The sequence below is a fragment of the Oncorhynchus kisutch genome, unplaced genomic scaffold (genome assembly GCF_002021735.2).
Source record: "Oncorhynchus kisutch isolate 150728-3 unplaced genomic scaffold, Okis_V2 scaffold3957, whole genome shotgun sequence".
Taxonomy (NCBI): Eukaryota; Metazoa; Chordata; class Actinopteri; order Salmoniformes; family Salmonidae; genus Oncorhynchus; species Oncorhynchus kisutch.
Window position 1 is genome coordinate 183815 of NW_022265902.1, and position 14935 is coordinate 198749.

The 14935-nt window shown below is 48.5% G+C and overlaps 1 protein-coding gene across 1 annotated transcript in view; it reads right to left on the reverse strand.

Annotated features, from left to right (window-relative positions):
* The window catches only part of LOC116372488 (threonylcarbamoyladenosine tRNA methylthiotransferase-like), a 187513-nt gene extending 174708 nt beyond the window's left edge, over positions 1-12805 (reverse strand). Inside the window, exon 1 of the mRNA XM_031821294.1 lies at positions 12757-12805. Within this exon, the coding sequence (XP_031677154.1) occupies positions 12757-12805 (49 nt within the window). The remainder of the gene's footprint in view (positions 1-12756) is intronic.
* Between the last annotated feature and the right edge of the window lie 2130 nt (positions 12806-14935).

Here is a 14935-nt window from a genome sequence, read left to right on the forward strand (position 1 = left end):
TCATTAGGTGTCAGAGTCAAATCACTCAGGGTGAACTAAACACAGCTGTAGTGTCATTAGGTGTCAGAGTCAAATCACTCAGGGTGAACTAAACACAGCTGTAGTTTCATTAGGTGTCAGAGTCACAGTCAAATCATTCAGGGTGAACTAAACACAGCTGTAGTGTCATTAGGTGTCAGAGTCAAATCACTCAGGGTGAACTAAACACAGCTGTAGTGTCATTAGGTGTCAGAGTCAGAGTCAAATCACTCAGGGTGAACTAAACACAGCTGTAGTGTCATTAGGTGTCAGAGTCAAATCACTCAGGGTGAACTAAACACAGCTGTAGTGTCATTAGGTGTCAGAGTCAAATCACTCAGGGTGAACTAAACACAGCTGTAGTTTCATTAGGTGTCAGAGTCAGAGTCAAATCACTCAGGGTGAACTAAACACAGCTGTAGTGTCATTAGGTGTCAGAGTCAAATCCTTCAGGGTGAATTAAACACAGCTGTAGTGTCATTAGGTGTCAGAGTCAGAGTCAAATCACTCAGGGTGAACTAAACACAGCTGTAGTTTCATTAGGTGTCAGAGTCACAGTCAAATCATTCAGGGTGAACTAAACACAGCTGTAGTGTCATTAGGTGTCAGAGTCAAATCACTCAGGGTGAACTAAACACAGCTGTAGTGTCATTAGGTGTCAGAGTCACAGTCAAATCATTCAGGGTGAACTAAACACAGCTGTAGTGTCATTAGGTGTCAGAGTCAAATCACTCAGGGTGAACTAAACACAGCTGTAGTGTCATTAGGTGTCAGAGTCAAATCACTCAGGGTGAACTAAACACAGCTGTAGTTTCATTAGGTGTCAGAGTCACAGTCAAATCATTCAGGGTGAACTAAACACAGCTGTAGTGTCATTAGGTGTCAGAGTCAAATCACTCAGGGTGAACTAAACACAGCTGTAGTGTCATTAGGTGTCAGAGTCAGAGTCAAATCACTCAGGGTGAACTAAACACAGCTGTAGTGTCATTAGGTGTCAGAGTCAAATCACTCAGGGTGAACTAAACACAGCTGTAGTGTCATTAGGTGTCAGAGTCAAATCACTCAGGGTGAACTAAACACAGCTGTAGTTTCATTAGGTGTCAGAGTCAGAGTCAAATCACTCAGGGTGAACTAAACACAGCTGTAGTGTCATTAGGTGTCAGAGTCAGAGTCAAATCACTCAGGGTGAACTAAACACAGCTGTAGTGTCATTAGGTGTCAGAGTCAGAGTCAAATCATTCAGGGTGAACTAAACACAGCTGTAGTGTCATTAGGTGTCAGAGTCAAATCACTCAGGGTGAACTAAACACAGCTGTAGTGTCATTAGGTGTCAGAGTCAGAGTCAAATCACTCAGGGTGAACTAAACACAGCTGTAGTGTCATTAGGTGTCAGAGTCACAGTCAAATCATTCAGGGTGAACCAAACGCAGCTGTAGTCTCTGTTTATGTCATTAGGTGTCAGAGTCAGAGTCAAATCACTCAGGGTGAACTAAACACAGCTGTAGTGTCATTAGGTGTCAGAGTCACAGTCAAATCATTCAGGGTGAACCAAACACAGCTGTAGTGTCATTAGGTGTCAGAGTCAGAGTCAAATCATTCAGGGTGAACTAAACACAGCTGTAGTGTCATTAGGTGTCAGAGTCAGAGTCAAATCACTCAGGGTGAACTAAACGCAGCTGTAGTCTCTGTTTATGTCATTAAGTGTCAGAGTCACAGTCAAATCACGCAGGGTGAACTAAACACAGCTGTAGTCTCTGTTTATGTCATTAGGTGTCAGAGTCAAATCCTTCAGGGTGAACTAAACGCAGCTGCAGTCTCTGTAGTTTGAGGCATGTTCTGGATGTACTGTGATCTGTAAGCAAGTCAACTGGCTGATGATATAAATCTACCTTTAAAAATCATTCTGCCATTTCCTGGTCGACTAAAAACTCGAATGGTTTGCATAATTTCAGTTTGTGTGACACAAAACAAGCAGGTATATTGTAGATAATCATTGTACCATCTTAAATAAAAAATATATTTTTCATAAGCAAAAAATGTTGCATTTTTCAGGTGTTTGAAGCTGGTGTACAAAACAAGGAAGTAAAAGATATTAAAAACTAATCTTAACAGGAAGCATTGAAATAGAGTACATAGAACATATCTATTGCTTCTTAGACTTGCATTCAATGCAAATGACAGATCTATAACACACATCTCTATGTGAATTTGGTCTGATCATCCCCCAAAAAAAGATACACATTGCAGCATAAACTAGAAGAGGTCGTGCTAACGCAGAATTCAGCGGGGTTTTTTTCACGCAGAACAAATATATATCTTTGCGGCGATTTAAAACAATTCTTCTTATTGTCATTTCAGCTCCACACCAAATCATGAATTTAAAAAAGGACTCAATGTGCTGCTTCAGTTGTATTTCTCTACTCATGGGGGGGGGGGGGGGGGGGGGGGGGTCATAGTTTCAGGACATACCTCCATTTTACTTTCTATAGTTTGAGGCGTGCAATGTTCTGACTCAGCCTGTCTGCCTTTTGTTCAGAGACAACAATATTAGGGAGGGAAGTGCAAATAGTGACGGTTTTGGCAGATTTGAATTCTGTTGTTGATTACAAGCATGAAGTTAGTTATCGTGTGTATGATGATGTCATGATGATGACTCGATCTTTACCTTGAACCAGTGACACAGTCAGTTACTAAGGGGGAACTCATATTTTACAAGGCCATTTATACACACACACACACACACACGTTTGTTTTCTTCTTAAAACCCCCATTCTAGTTTCAGAAAGCATCCATGAAATGTGTGTAATCCTCTTGATAAAGCCCACTATAACAAACAGATGTAGAGGTTAAAAAGATTCACATGGAACCGTACGAGGGACATTCAAATAAAATATTAAATATCTGGATCGATTGGATAAGGGGTTAAATATATATATTGTATTTCCTTTCTATAATAAAACACCCAACAACATTGTGGTAACTTGTATTTGAGGGTGGAAGAACGCAGAAACACCCAGCGCAGTTTAAGAGTAAATAACAGAATACAAAGAAACCCTATTTAAAGACTACTGGCTGTCCAGCAGGACAAGGGCACATGGCAGGGAGACATTCATGGCTTAGACTCCCAGCCTGTAGAGCTACTGAAGACAATACAACATGGAGCTATGGGCATAAACACAGGGAGGAATTCACAGTCACGGAGGAATAGGGGGGGGGGGGGGGGGGAGTGTGTCAGCGAAGAAAAGAGAGAAGGTGAAAAAGAGGGAAGGAGAGGGAGCCAGGGGGGGGAGCAGGAGAGCAAGAAAGGAGACAGAAGGAATGAAGAGAAGGAAGAAAAGTGAGAGGGGAGGGAACGAGAGAGAAAGAGGGAGCGTGAAGGAAGGAAAGAGAATGGGAGTGAGGAAAGGAGAGAGGGAAGGAAAGAGTGGGATGGAAGAGAGGGAGCGAAAGAGAAAGTGAGGGAAGGGAGGAAAGAGAGGGAAGGAAAGGAAGGGAAGGAGAGAGGGAAAGAAGGGAAGGAGAAAGTGAAAGAAGGCAAGAGAGAGGGAAGGAAAGGAAAGGAAGGAGAGAGGAAAGTAAAGGAGGGGAGGGGAGGGAAGGAGAGAGGGAAGGAAGGAAGGAGAGAGGGAAGGAAGGAAGGAGAGAGGGAGAGAGCTTTTTGTTATTATTTTAGTCTGGTTCTCAGGAGGCTGTTCCGCTGGTAACCATCAACACACCCTCACTAAACACTACTGGCATCAGGCCTGTTCAGTACAAAGCAACACACACACACTCTCTCCCTCAGTCACACACTAACCCTTCCACACACTCACTCCCTCCCCAGGCCCAGACAACTGTCTGATAAAGCCCCTCTATCTCCATCTAAATAGCGGAGTCTTACAGCCGAACAGCCTGACGTGGTTCAGCTCAGACTCCTGAGGAAAAGAACCAGAGCTCCATTCTCTGGCCTCAGACCCAGACAGAACCAGAGCTCCATTCTCTGGCCTCAGACAGAACCAGAGCTCCATTCTCTGGCCTCAGACAGAACCAGAGCTCCATTCTCTGGCCTCCGACCCAGACAGAACCAGAGCTCCATTCTCTGGCCTCAGACCCAGACAGAACCAGAGCTCCATTCTCTGGCCTCAGACCCAGACAGAACCAGAGCTCCATTCTCTGGACTCAGACCCAGACAGAACCAGAGCTCCATTCTCTGGCCTCAGACAGAACCAGAGCTCCATTCTCTGGCCTCAGACCCAGACAGAACCAGTCTACTGCGACCCAAATGGCACCCTATTCCCAAACTACTGCACTACTTTAGAGGAACCCCATAGGACGTAGTGCACTAAATAGGGAATAAGGGTGCCATTTGGGTTCCCCGGCTCACTTCACAGGAGGGGAAAGTGCAGCATAAGCAGCAGCGATCCAGATTGGCGACCCTGTAGGTCAGCCGTGTGCATTACTCATAAATCACATTTCTTGGTGAACAGGCCCATGGTTTACAGGCCAGGATATAAATCTATAGCAACAACAACCTGGACACAAGCAGCTACTCGCAGAAAAGACAAAGAGTGAGGGAGAGGGGGAGAGGGGGAGAGGGGAGAGGAGAGGGAAGGAGAGAGAGGAGAGCAAGAGGAGAGGGAAGGAGAGCAAGAGGAGAGGGAAGGAGAGAGAAGGAGAGCAAGAGGAGAGGGAAGGAGAGAGAGGAGAGGGAAGGCGAGAGAGGAGAGCAAGAGGAGAGGGAAGGAGAGAGGAGAGGGAAGGAGAGAGAGGAGAGCGAGAGGAGAGGGAAGGAGAGAGAGGAGAGCGAGAGGAGAGGGAAGGAGAGAGAGGAGAGCGAGAGGAGAGGGAAGGAGAGAGAGGAGAGCGAGAGGAGAGGGAAGGAGAGAGAGGAGAGCGAGAGGAGAGGGAAGGAGAGAGAGGAGAGCGAGAGGAGAGGGAAGGAGAGAGAGGAGAGCGAGAGGGGAGGGAAGGAGAGAGAGGAGAGCGAGAGGAGAGGGAAGGAGAGAGAGGAGAGCGAGAGGAGAGGGAAGGAGAGAGAGGAGAGCGAGAGGAGAGGGAAGGAGAGAGAGGAGAGCGAGAGGAGAGGAGAGGGAAGGAGAGAGAGGAGAGCGAGAGGAGAGGAGAGGGAAGGAGAGAGAGGAGAGCCAGAAGAGAGGAGAGGGAAGGAGAGAGAGGAGAGCAAGAGGAGAGGGAAGGAGAGAGAGGAGAGCAAGAGGAGAGGGAAGGAGAGAGAGGAGAGCAAGAGAGAGGGAAGGAGAGAGAGGGGAGAGAGCGAGAGAGAAGAGACAACGAAGGAGAGGGGAGGAGAGAGAGGGAGAGGGGAGAGGAGAGGGAAGGAGAGAGGGGAGAGGAGAGGGAAGGAGAGGGGAGACAACAGGGAAGGAGAGGGGAGACAACAAAGGAGAGGGGAGGAGAGCGAGGAGAGCAAGAGGAGAGGGAAGGAGAGAGAGGAGAGCAAGAGGAGAGGGAAGGAGAGAGAGGAGAGCAAGAGGAGAGGGAAGGAGAGGGGAGACAACAGGGAAGGAGAGGGGAGACAACAAAGGAGACGGGAGGAGAGAGAGGAGAGCAAGGGGAAAAGGAAGGAGAGGCGAGGAGAGCAAGAGGAGAAGGAAGGAGAGGTGAGGAGAGAGAGAGGGGAGAGAGCGAGGGAGAGGGGCAGAGTCAAAGCCAGGAGTCAGAACACAGTATGGGGCCAGAGAGGGAACCCTGGATGGATCAAAGCAGTAGGAGGTAGCAGCTCTCCCTCCCTAACAGGCAGATAAGACCAGTCTACTGTAAATGTAGAGCAGCTCTCCCTCCCTAACAGGCAGATAAGACTACAGTCTAATGTAAATGTAGAGCAGCTCTCCCTCCCTAACAGGCAGATAAGACCAGTCTACTGTAAATGTAGAGCAGCTCTCCCTCCCTAACAGGCAGATAAGACTACAGTCTAATGTAAATGAAGGGCAGCTCTCCCTCCCTAACAGGCAGATAAGACCAGAGTCTAATGTAAACAGAAGTGTGGTGTCTAACGCCAACCTATCCTGCGATTCTGTGAGACACTATGACTGTTACAGTAGATGACTCTACCGAGTGACTGGAACACAGCTACTGACGACACTAAGCTACCTCGTTATGACTGAGACTACTTCCTCCACAGCCAGTCTAGTCTGGGCTGTCTAACACACAGGACCAGACCACAAAGCCTGAGACACAGACCTAACAGCGCTACTCTGGGACACAGCCAAGCTCCGTAGACCAGCTCATTATAACAGATGATTTCAGAGCCAGTCCACTGGCTCCAATCTCTCCATTTGTTCCACATGGGCCACCGTAGCGCTCCTGTTCCAGACTGCCTCTGCCATCCATTATCCACAGCGCCAAAACAACTAGTTTTCACTGATGTCTTTCATCATTACCTTGAAAACACACCTCCCGTCTGTCTGTCATCAATCATTACTGTGGAGTAAAGGGGGGGGGGGCTTTCACTCACTCACACAGAAGTGGCTGGCCAGCAGCGGCCCGAGAACCAACCAGAGAGAGGGTTTTATGAACCGTTGGTGCCAGGGGGTGTGTGTGTGTGTGTGTGTGTGTGTGTGTGTGTGTGTGTGTGTGTGTGTGTGTGTGTGTGTGTGTGTGTGTGTGTGAGACAGGCGCTGGGTAAACCAGAGAGGGCTCAGAGAGAGAGGGGTGTGTGTGTGAGACAGGCGCTGGGTAAACCAGAGAGGGCTCAGAGAGAGAGGGGTGTGTGTGTGAGACAGGCGCTGGGTAAACCAGAGAGGGCTCAGAGAGAGAGGGGTGTGTGTGTGAGACAGGCGCTGGGTAAACCAGAGAGGGCTCAGAGAGAGAGGGGTGTGTGTGTGAGACAGGCGCTGGGTAAACCAGAGAGGGCTCAGAGAGAGAGGGGTGTGTGTGTGAGACAGGCGCTGGGTAAACCAGAGAGGGCTCAGAGAGAGAGGGGTGTGTGTGTGAGACAGGCGCTGGGTAAACCAGAGAGGGCTCAGAGAGAGAGGGGTGTGTGTGTGAGACAGGCGCTGGGTAAACCAGAGAGGGCTCAGAGAGAGAGGGGTGTGTGTGTGAGACAGGTGCTGGGTAAACCAGAGAGGGCTCAGAGAGAGAGGGGTGTGTGTGTGAGACAGGCACTGGGTTTCTCCCCTCCTGACGGGTTTACCCTCTGAACCTGTCACACAGCAGCTGCAGGGGTCTGTGACCCTCACCGGTGAAGACTGGAGGCTCAACAGGCAGTGCTGCTCTGACTGGAGGCTCAACAGGCCGTGCTGCTCTGACTGGAGGCTCAACAGGCTGTGCTACTCTGACTGGAGGCTCAACAGGCCGTGCTGCTCTTACTGGAGGCTCAACAGGCCGTGCTGCTCTTACTGGAGGCTCAACAGGCCGTGCTGCTCTGACTGGAGGCTCAACAGGCCGTGCTGCTCTGACTGGAGGCTCAACAGGCCGTGCTGCTCTGCACTCAGGCTGACTGGAGGCTCAACAGGCCGTGCTGCTCTGCACTCAGGCTGACTGGAGGCTCAACAGGCCGTGCTGCTCTGCACTCAGGCTGACTGGAGGCTCAACAGGCCGTGCTGCTCTGCACTCAGGCTGACTGGAGGCTCAACAGGCCGTGCTGCTCTGCACTCAGGCTGACTGGAGGCTCAACAGGCCGTGCTGCTCTGCACTCAGGCTGACTGGAGGCTCAACAGGCCGTGCTGCTCTGCACTCAGGCTGACTGGAGGCTCAACAGGCCATGCTGCTCTGCACTCAGGCTGACTGGAGGCTCAACAGGCCGTGCTGCTCTGCACTCAGGCTGACTGGAGGCTCAAGGCTTCGTGGGTTTAAGACAGGTAGTAGGTAGTAAGACATTTATCATTTACATGTACAAAGCATCCAAACCATCCCACTTTTACCCCAACATACATCTACATTTTGCCCCAACATACATCTACATTTTGCCCCAACATACATCTACATTTTACCCCAACATACATCTACATTTTGCCCCAACATACATCTACATTTTGCCCCAACATACATCTACATTTTGCCCCAACATACATCTACATTTTACCCCAACATACATCTACATTTTGCCCCAACATACATCTACATTTTACCCCAACATACATCTACATTTTGCCCCAACATACATCTACATTTTGCCCCAACATACATCTACATTTTGCCCCAACATACATCTACATTTTACCCCAACATACATCTACATTTTGCCCCAACATACATCTACATTTTACCCCAACATACATCTACATTTTGCCCCAACATACATCTACATTTTGCCCCAACATACATCTACATTTTGCCCCAACATACATCTACATTTTGCCCCAACATACATCTACATTTTACCCCAACATAAATCTACATTTTGCCCCAACATACATCTACATTTTGCCCCAACATACATCTACATTTTGCCCCAACATACATCTACATTTTACCCCAACATACATCTACATTTTGCCCCAACATACATCTACATTTTGCCCCAACATACATCTACATTTTGCCCCAACATACATCTACATTTTGCCCCAACATACATCTACATTTTACCCCAACATACATCTACATTTTGCCCCAACATACATCTACATTTTGCCCCAACATACATCTACATTTTGCCCCAACATACATCTACATTTTGCCCCAACATACATCTACATTTTACCCCAACATACATCTACATTTTGCCCCAACATACATCTACATTTTGCCCCAACATACATCTACATTTTACCCCAACATAAATCTACATTTTGCCCCAACATAAATCTACATTTTGCCCCAAGGTAAATCTACATTTTGCCCCAACATAAATCTACATTTTGCCCCAAGGTAAATCTACATTTTGCCCCAAGGTAAATCTACATTTTGCCCCAACATAAATCTACATTTTGCCCCAAGGTAAATCTACATTTTGCCCCAACATAAATCTACATTTTGCCCCAAAATAAATCTACATTTTACCCCAACATAAATCTACATTTTGCCCCAACATAAATCTACATTTTGCCCCAACGTAAATCTACATTTTGCCCCAAGGTAAACCTACATTTTGCCCCAACATAAATCTACATTTTGCCCCAACATAAATCTACATTTTGCCCCAACATAAATCTACATTTTGCCCCAACATAAATCTACATTTTGCCCCAACATAAATCTACATTTTGCCCCAACATAAATCTACATTTTGCCCCAAGGTAAACCTACATTTTGCCCCAACATAAATCTACATTTTACCCCAACATAAATCTACATTTTGCCCCAACATAAATCTAAATTTTGCCCCAACATAAATCTAAATTTTGCCCCAACATAAATCTACATTTTACCCCTTAGACCTTCTGATGACATGTGAGGTGATGAGTTAATATAGACTGGACCTTCCAGCTGTGATGAGGGCAGCACAATAAAACACGTTTCTACCAGAGACCAGAGACTGAAAGACAAGAGAAGAACACTGTTGTATAGAAATACTTCAGCTGGTAAACAGAAAGCAGGCAGCGGCTCCGTTCCAAATGGAACACTATGTGCCCTGGTCAAAAGTAGTGCACTACATAGGGAATAGGGCTCTGATCTAAAGTAGTGCACTACATAGAGAATAGGGCTCTGATCTAAAGTAGTGCACTACATAGGGAATAGGGCTCTGGTCTAAAGTAGTGCACTACATAGAGAATAGGGCTCTGGTCTAAAGTAGTGCACTACATAGAGAATAGGGCTCTGGTCTAAAGTAGTGCACTACATAGAGAATAGGGCTCTGGTCTAAAGTAGTGCACTACATAGGGAATAGGGCTCTGGTCTAAAGTAGTGCACTACATAGGGAATAGGGCTCTGGTCTAAAGTAGTGCACTACATAGAGAATAGGGCTCTGGTCTAAAGTAGTGCACTACATAGGGAATAGGGCTCTGATCTAAAGTAGTGCACTACATAGAGAATAGGGCGCAGGACGCATGGCAGGGCGCTTGGCAGGACGCATGGCAGGATGCATGGCAGGGCAGGACGCATGGCAGGATGCATGGCAGGGCAGGACGCATGGCAGGGCAGGGCGCATGGCAGGATGCATGGCAGGGCAGGGCGCATTTGCGGGACACATGGCAGGGCAGGATGCATGGCAGGGCAGGACGCATGGCAGGACGCATGGCAGGGCAGGGCGCATGGCAGGACACAGGGCAGGGCAAATGGCAGGGCAGGACGCATGGCAGGGCAGGACGCATGGCAGGGCAGGACGCATGGCAGGGCAGGACGCATGGCAGGGCAGGACGCATGGCATGGCAGGGGGGCCTCGTCTACCTGTGTAGGGGGGCCTCGTCTACCTGTGTAGGGGGGCCTCGTCTACCTGTGTAGGGGGGCCTCGTCTACCTGTGTAGGGGGGCCTCGTCTACCTGTGTAGGGGGGCCTCGTCTACCCGTGTAGGGGGGCCTCGACTACCTGTGTAGGGGGGCCTCGACTACTTGTGTAGGGGGGCCTCGACTACCTGTGTAGGGGGGCCTCGCTACCTGTGTCCGCCCAGCCACACTGAGCTGACATCACACTTCCAACAGAGCACATGGCTGAAGAGGAGAGGTCTCTCCATCCTCCCCTCACTGCCTCTCATTTGGTCTGCATTACCCTGCCATCAATTCATCACCACATTCCCTGTCAAAGGACCAGAAACACATCAACCCACTGAGTTGTTACTGATTCAGCTGGACCCCCGCCTCTCCACAGCAGGTCTGATACACTTCGAAAAAAAAAAGTACAAACTGGACAAAGTACACAGCCAAATCAAGGACAACGGTCTGAACCAACAGCACACGCTTTGAAAGCATGTCTAAGCAGCAATCGTCAAGAGGAAACGAACACCACACAGAGGGAGAGAGAGAGACAGAGAGACACAGAGAGAGAGAGAGAGAGAGACACAGAGAGAGAGAGACACAGAGAGAGAGAGAGACACAGAGAGAGACAGAGCGAGAGAGAGACAGAGCGAGAGAGAGAACATCTAATAGGCCTTAATAACTAAGTGAATGGTTGTTAGTCTGCTTATCTTTCTAATTGAGGATTAAAGAGAACAAAAGAGATTAATTTTATTCATCCACCACTTTTCATTTCCTGGTTCCGAATGAAACATGAGCAACAACAACAACAGCAAATGAGATAATCCCTCCAGCTCTAAAATCAACCCACTTAGCCCGGCACATCTGAATTAATAATTTTTCATTGGACAACAATAGAAGGGTTCTAGCGTTTCAGGAGAAACCTTAATGAACGTTTGAGCAATTTATGCAGTAAGAGTCGAAAGGAAATGGACTAGAATGTGGATAAAATAGAAATGGTTTCTTTCATAACAGGAGAATAATAAGGTCAGTTATCAGAGGACAACATATTACTGTCTGACTGGAGGGTGAGCAGTGTAAACGTGTTATCAGAGACAACATATTACTGTCTGACTGGAGGGTGAGCAGTGTAAACGTGTTATTAGAGACAACATATTACTGTCTGACTGGAGGGTGAGCAGTGTAAACGTGTTATTAGAGACAACATATTACTGTCTGACTGGAGGGTGAGCAGTGTAAACGTGTTATTAGAGACAACATATTACTGTCTGACTGGAGGGTGAGCAGTGTAAACGTGTTATCAGAGACATATTACTGTCTGACTGGAGGGTGAGCAGTGTAAACGTGTTATTAGAGACAACATATTACTGTCTGACTGGAGGGTGAGCAGTGTAAACGTGTTATTAGAGACAACATATTACTGTCTGACTGGAGGGTGAGCAGTGTAAACGTGTTATCAGAGACATATTACTGTCTGACTGGAGGGTGAGCAGTGTAAACGTGTTATTAGAGACAACATATTACTGTCTGACTGGAGGGTGAGCAGTGTAAACTTGTTATTAGAGGACAACATATTACTGTCTGACTGGAGGGTGAGCAGTCTAAACGTGTTATTAGAGACAACATATTACTGTCTGACTGGAGGGTGAGCAGTGTAAACGTGTTATTAGAGACATATTACTGTCTGACTGGAGGGTGAGCAGTGTAAACTTGTTATTAGAGGACAACATATTACTGTCTGACTGGAGGGTGAGCAGTGTAAACGTGTTATTAGAGACAACATATTACTGTCTGACTGGAGGGTGAGCAGTGTAAACGTGTTATTAGAGACAACATATTACTGTCTGACTGGAGGGTGAGCAGTGTAGACGTGTTATTAGAGACAACATATTACTGTCTGACTGGAGGGTGAGCAGTGTAAACGTGTTATTAGAGACAACATATTACTGTCTGACTGGAGGGTGAGCAGTGTAAACGTGTTATTAGAGACAACATATTACTGTCTGACTGGAGGGTGAGCAGTGTAGACGTGTTATTAGAGACAACATATTACTGTCTGACTGGAGGGTGAGCAGTGTAAACGTGTTATTAGAGACAACATATTACTGTCTGACTGGAGGGTGAGCAGTGTAAACGTGTTATTAGAGACAACATATTACTGTCTGACTGGAGGGTGAGCAGTGTAAACGTGTTATTAGAGACAACATATTACTGTCTGACTGGAGGGTGAGCAGTGTAAACGTGTTATTAGAGACATATTACTGTCTGACTGGAGGGTGAGCAGTGTAAAAAGTCCGTTATTATTTCCAGCTTTACTTCCAGTTACGATCGAGAGAGCGAGAGCGAGAGAGAGCGAGAGAGCGCAAGAGAGAGAGAGAGCGCAAGAGAGAGAGAGGGGAAGCCACTCGGCCGTCACAGAGACAGAGTCAATCCTGTCATTACATCTTACCTGTTACTGCAGGACACACTATTGGCACACGGACACTGAGGAATTTCATGCTTCACGAGCTACACTTCTGTTCAAACTCCTTTTCTCTCTCTCGGTCACTCTTTTCCCCCACACTTCTCATTCTCCGTATTCTCTCTCCCTCTCTGTCTCTCTCTCTCCCCCTCAGTAGAATTAGGCCTTTCAGCCAAGCAGAAATGAATGGACCAAAAACCTAATTACAAATGTAGCCCAAGGACAGGAAGAAATGCATGAGCTAAAATACTATAGCCTTGAGTTATATAGCAACAGACATACAGAGAGACCCCCCCCTGTCCCACTAGCCTCCCAACAGACATACAGAGAGACCCCCTCCCCGTCCCACTAGCCTCCCAGTGGGTTCAAATCAACCTGGCTCCAGACGCCGCCCGTTTGAGGTAATTGCGTCTACTTAAATTCTTCCAGGAGGGAAAGACGAGGAGAAAAGGGAAGAGACGACCGGCGAATTGGAAGGACTGTAGCGACACCGGCCGAGGACAGAGGACTGTAGCGACACCGGCCGAGGACAGAGGACTGTAGCGACACCGGCCGAGGACAGAGGACTGTAGCGACACCGGCCGAGGGCAGAGGAGACAGGAGATGGAGTCAGTGGAGGGAGGACAGAGGACAGAGGAGACAGGAGATGGAGTCAGTGGAGGGAGGACAGAGGCTGAGGCATTTTGATAATGTGTCGTTTGTGGCTCACCTCACGGTAAAATGGCTGCTCGCTCAGGCAGGTAATCTGAGGGGAAAATGTGTCTGTCCGTCCGTCTGGGCAAAGACTCCCCCACCCCTCTCTACCCCTTGTGACTGCAGATATCGTGTCTAGTCTACTGTGTACTTTCTCTACCCAGACTCTCATTGCTTTTTAAAGTCCATTACAGCGAGACAGTGTGTGACGGTCCTTCAATATTTGGATCTGCATGAAAAGGCAAATGAATTAGGCATTACAGCTGTACACTGATCCAAGCAGAAGACCCTGTCAGTTACCAGAGGGTTGATCAACTGAGGCACGAACCTAAAGTCATAGAGTTCAACAGAGTTCTCAGGGTTTCATCAACACAGGTTCATGTAAAGGAGTGAAGGGGGAGGAGGATGGTGTGAGGGGGGAGGAAGGCGTGAGGGGGGGAAGGAGGAAGAAGTGAGGGGGGAGGAGGAAGGTGTGAGCGGGAGGAGGAATGCGTGAGGGGGGAGGCGTGAGGGTGGGCGTGAGGGGGGAAGAGGAAGGTGTGAGGGGGGGCGCGAAGGGAAAGGAGGAAGGTGTGAGGGGGGGCGTGAAGGGGGAGGAGGAAGGTGTGAGGGGGGGCGCGAAGGGAGAGGAGGAAGGTGTGAGGGGGGGCGCGAAGGGGGAGGAGGAAACACGACATTCAGACCGTAGGTCACGAAACACGACATTCAGACCGTAGGCCGCGAAACACGACATTCAGACCGTAGGCCGCGAAACACGACATTCAGACCGTAGGCCACGAAACACGACATTCAGACCGTAGGCCGCGAAACACGACATTCAGACCGTAGGCCGCGAAACACGACATTCAGACCGTAGGCCACGAAACACGACATTCAGACCGTAGGCCACGAAACACGACATTCAGACCAGCCCCGCTCAACCAGCCCCACTCAACCAACCCTCACCCATCATCCTGTGATTTCCTACGAATAATAAAACCAGATTAACAGTTCAACTTCATGAACTCTCTCCGTCCCTCATTTGATTGTCGTGCACACGGCCGCACAGGTCCCCCCCCGGGGTCCAACGACGGGGGACCCCCCCCCCCAGGAAATGCTCCTGTCCCGTCTCTCTTATCATCCCCCCCCAGGGGTCCAACATCGGGGGGAGACCCCCCTGGAAATGCTCCTGTCCAGTCTCTCTTCTCATCCGAACACAATATCAATGTGTTTATACAGCCTTGAGCGGGGGCGCCCCGAAAAACCTCCTGCAATTAATGAGACAGCCGGGCTGTAGGGTGGCCTGTCAGGGAGATGGATAGGACACAGAGGAAGCATAGGGGTGGTGTGTGTGTGTGTGTGTGTGTGTGTGTGGCACTGATCCCAGGTGTCCGTGGACAATAAACGACAGCACGGGGGACAGGGTGGACGGCCGTCTGTATATTAACAGCAGCAGGAGACACGCGGCTGATGAAAAGCACAGAGAGGATTTCAT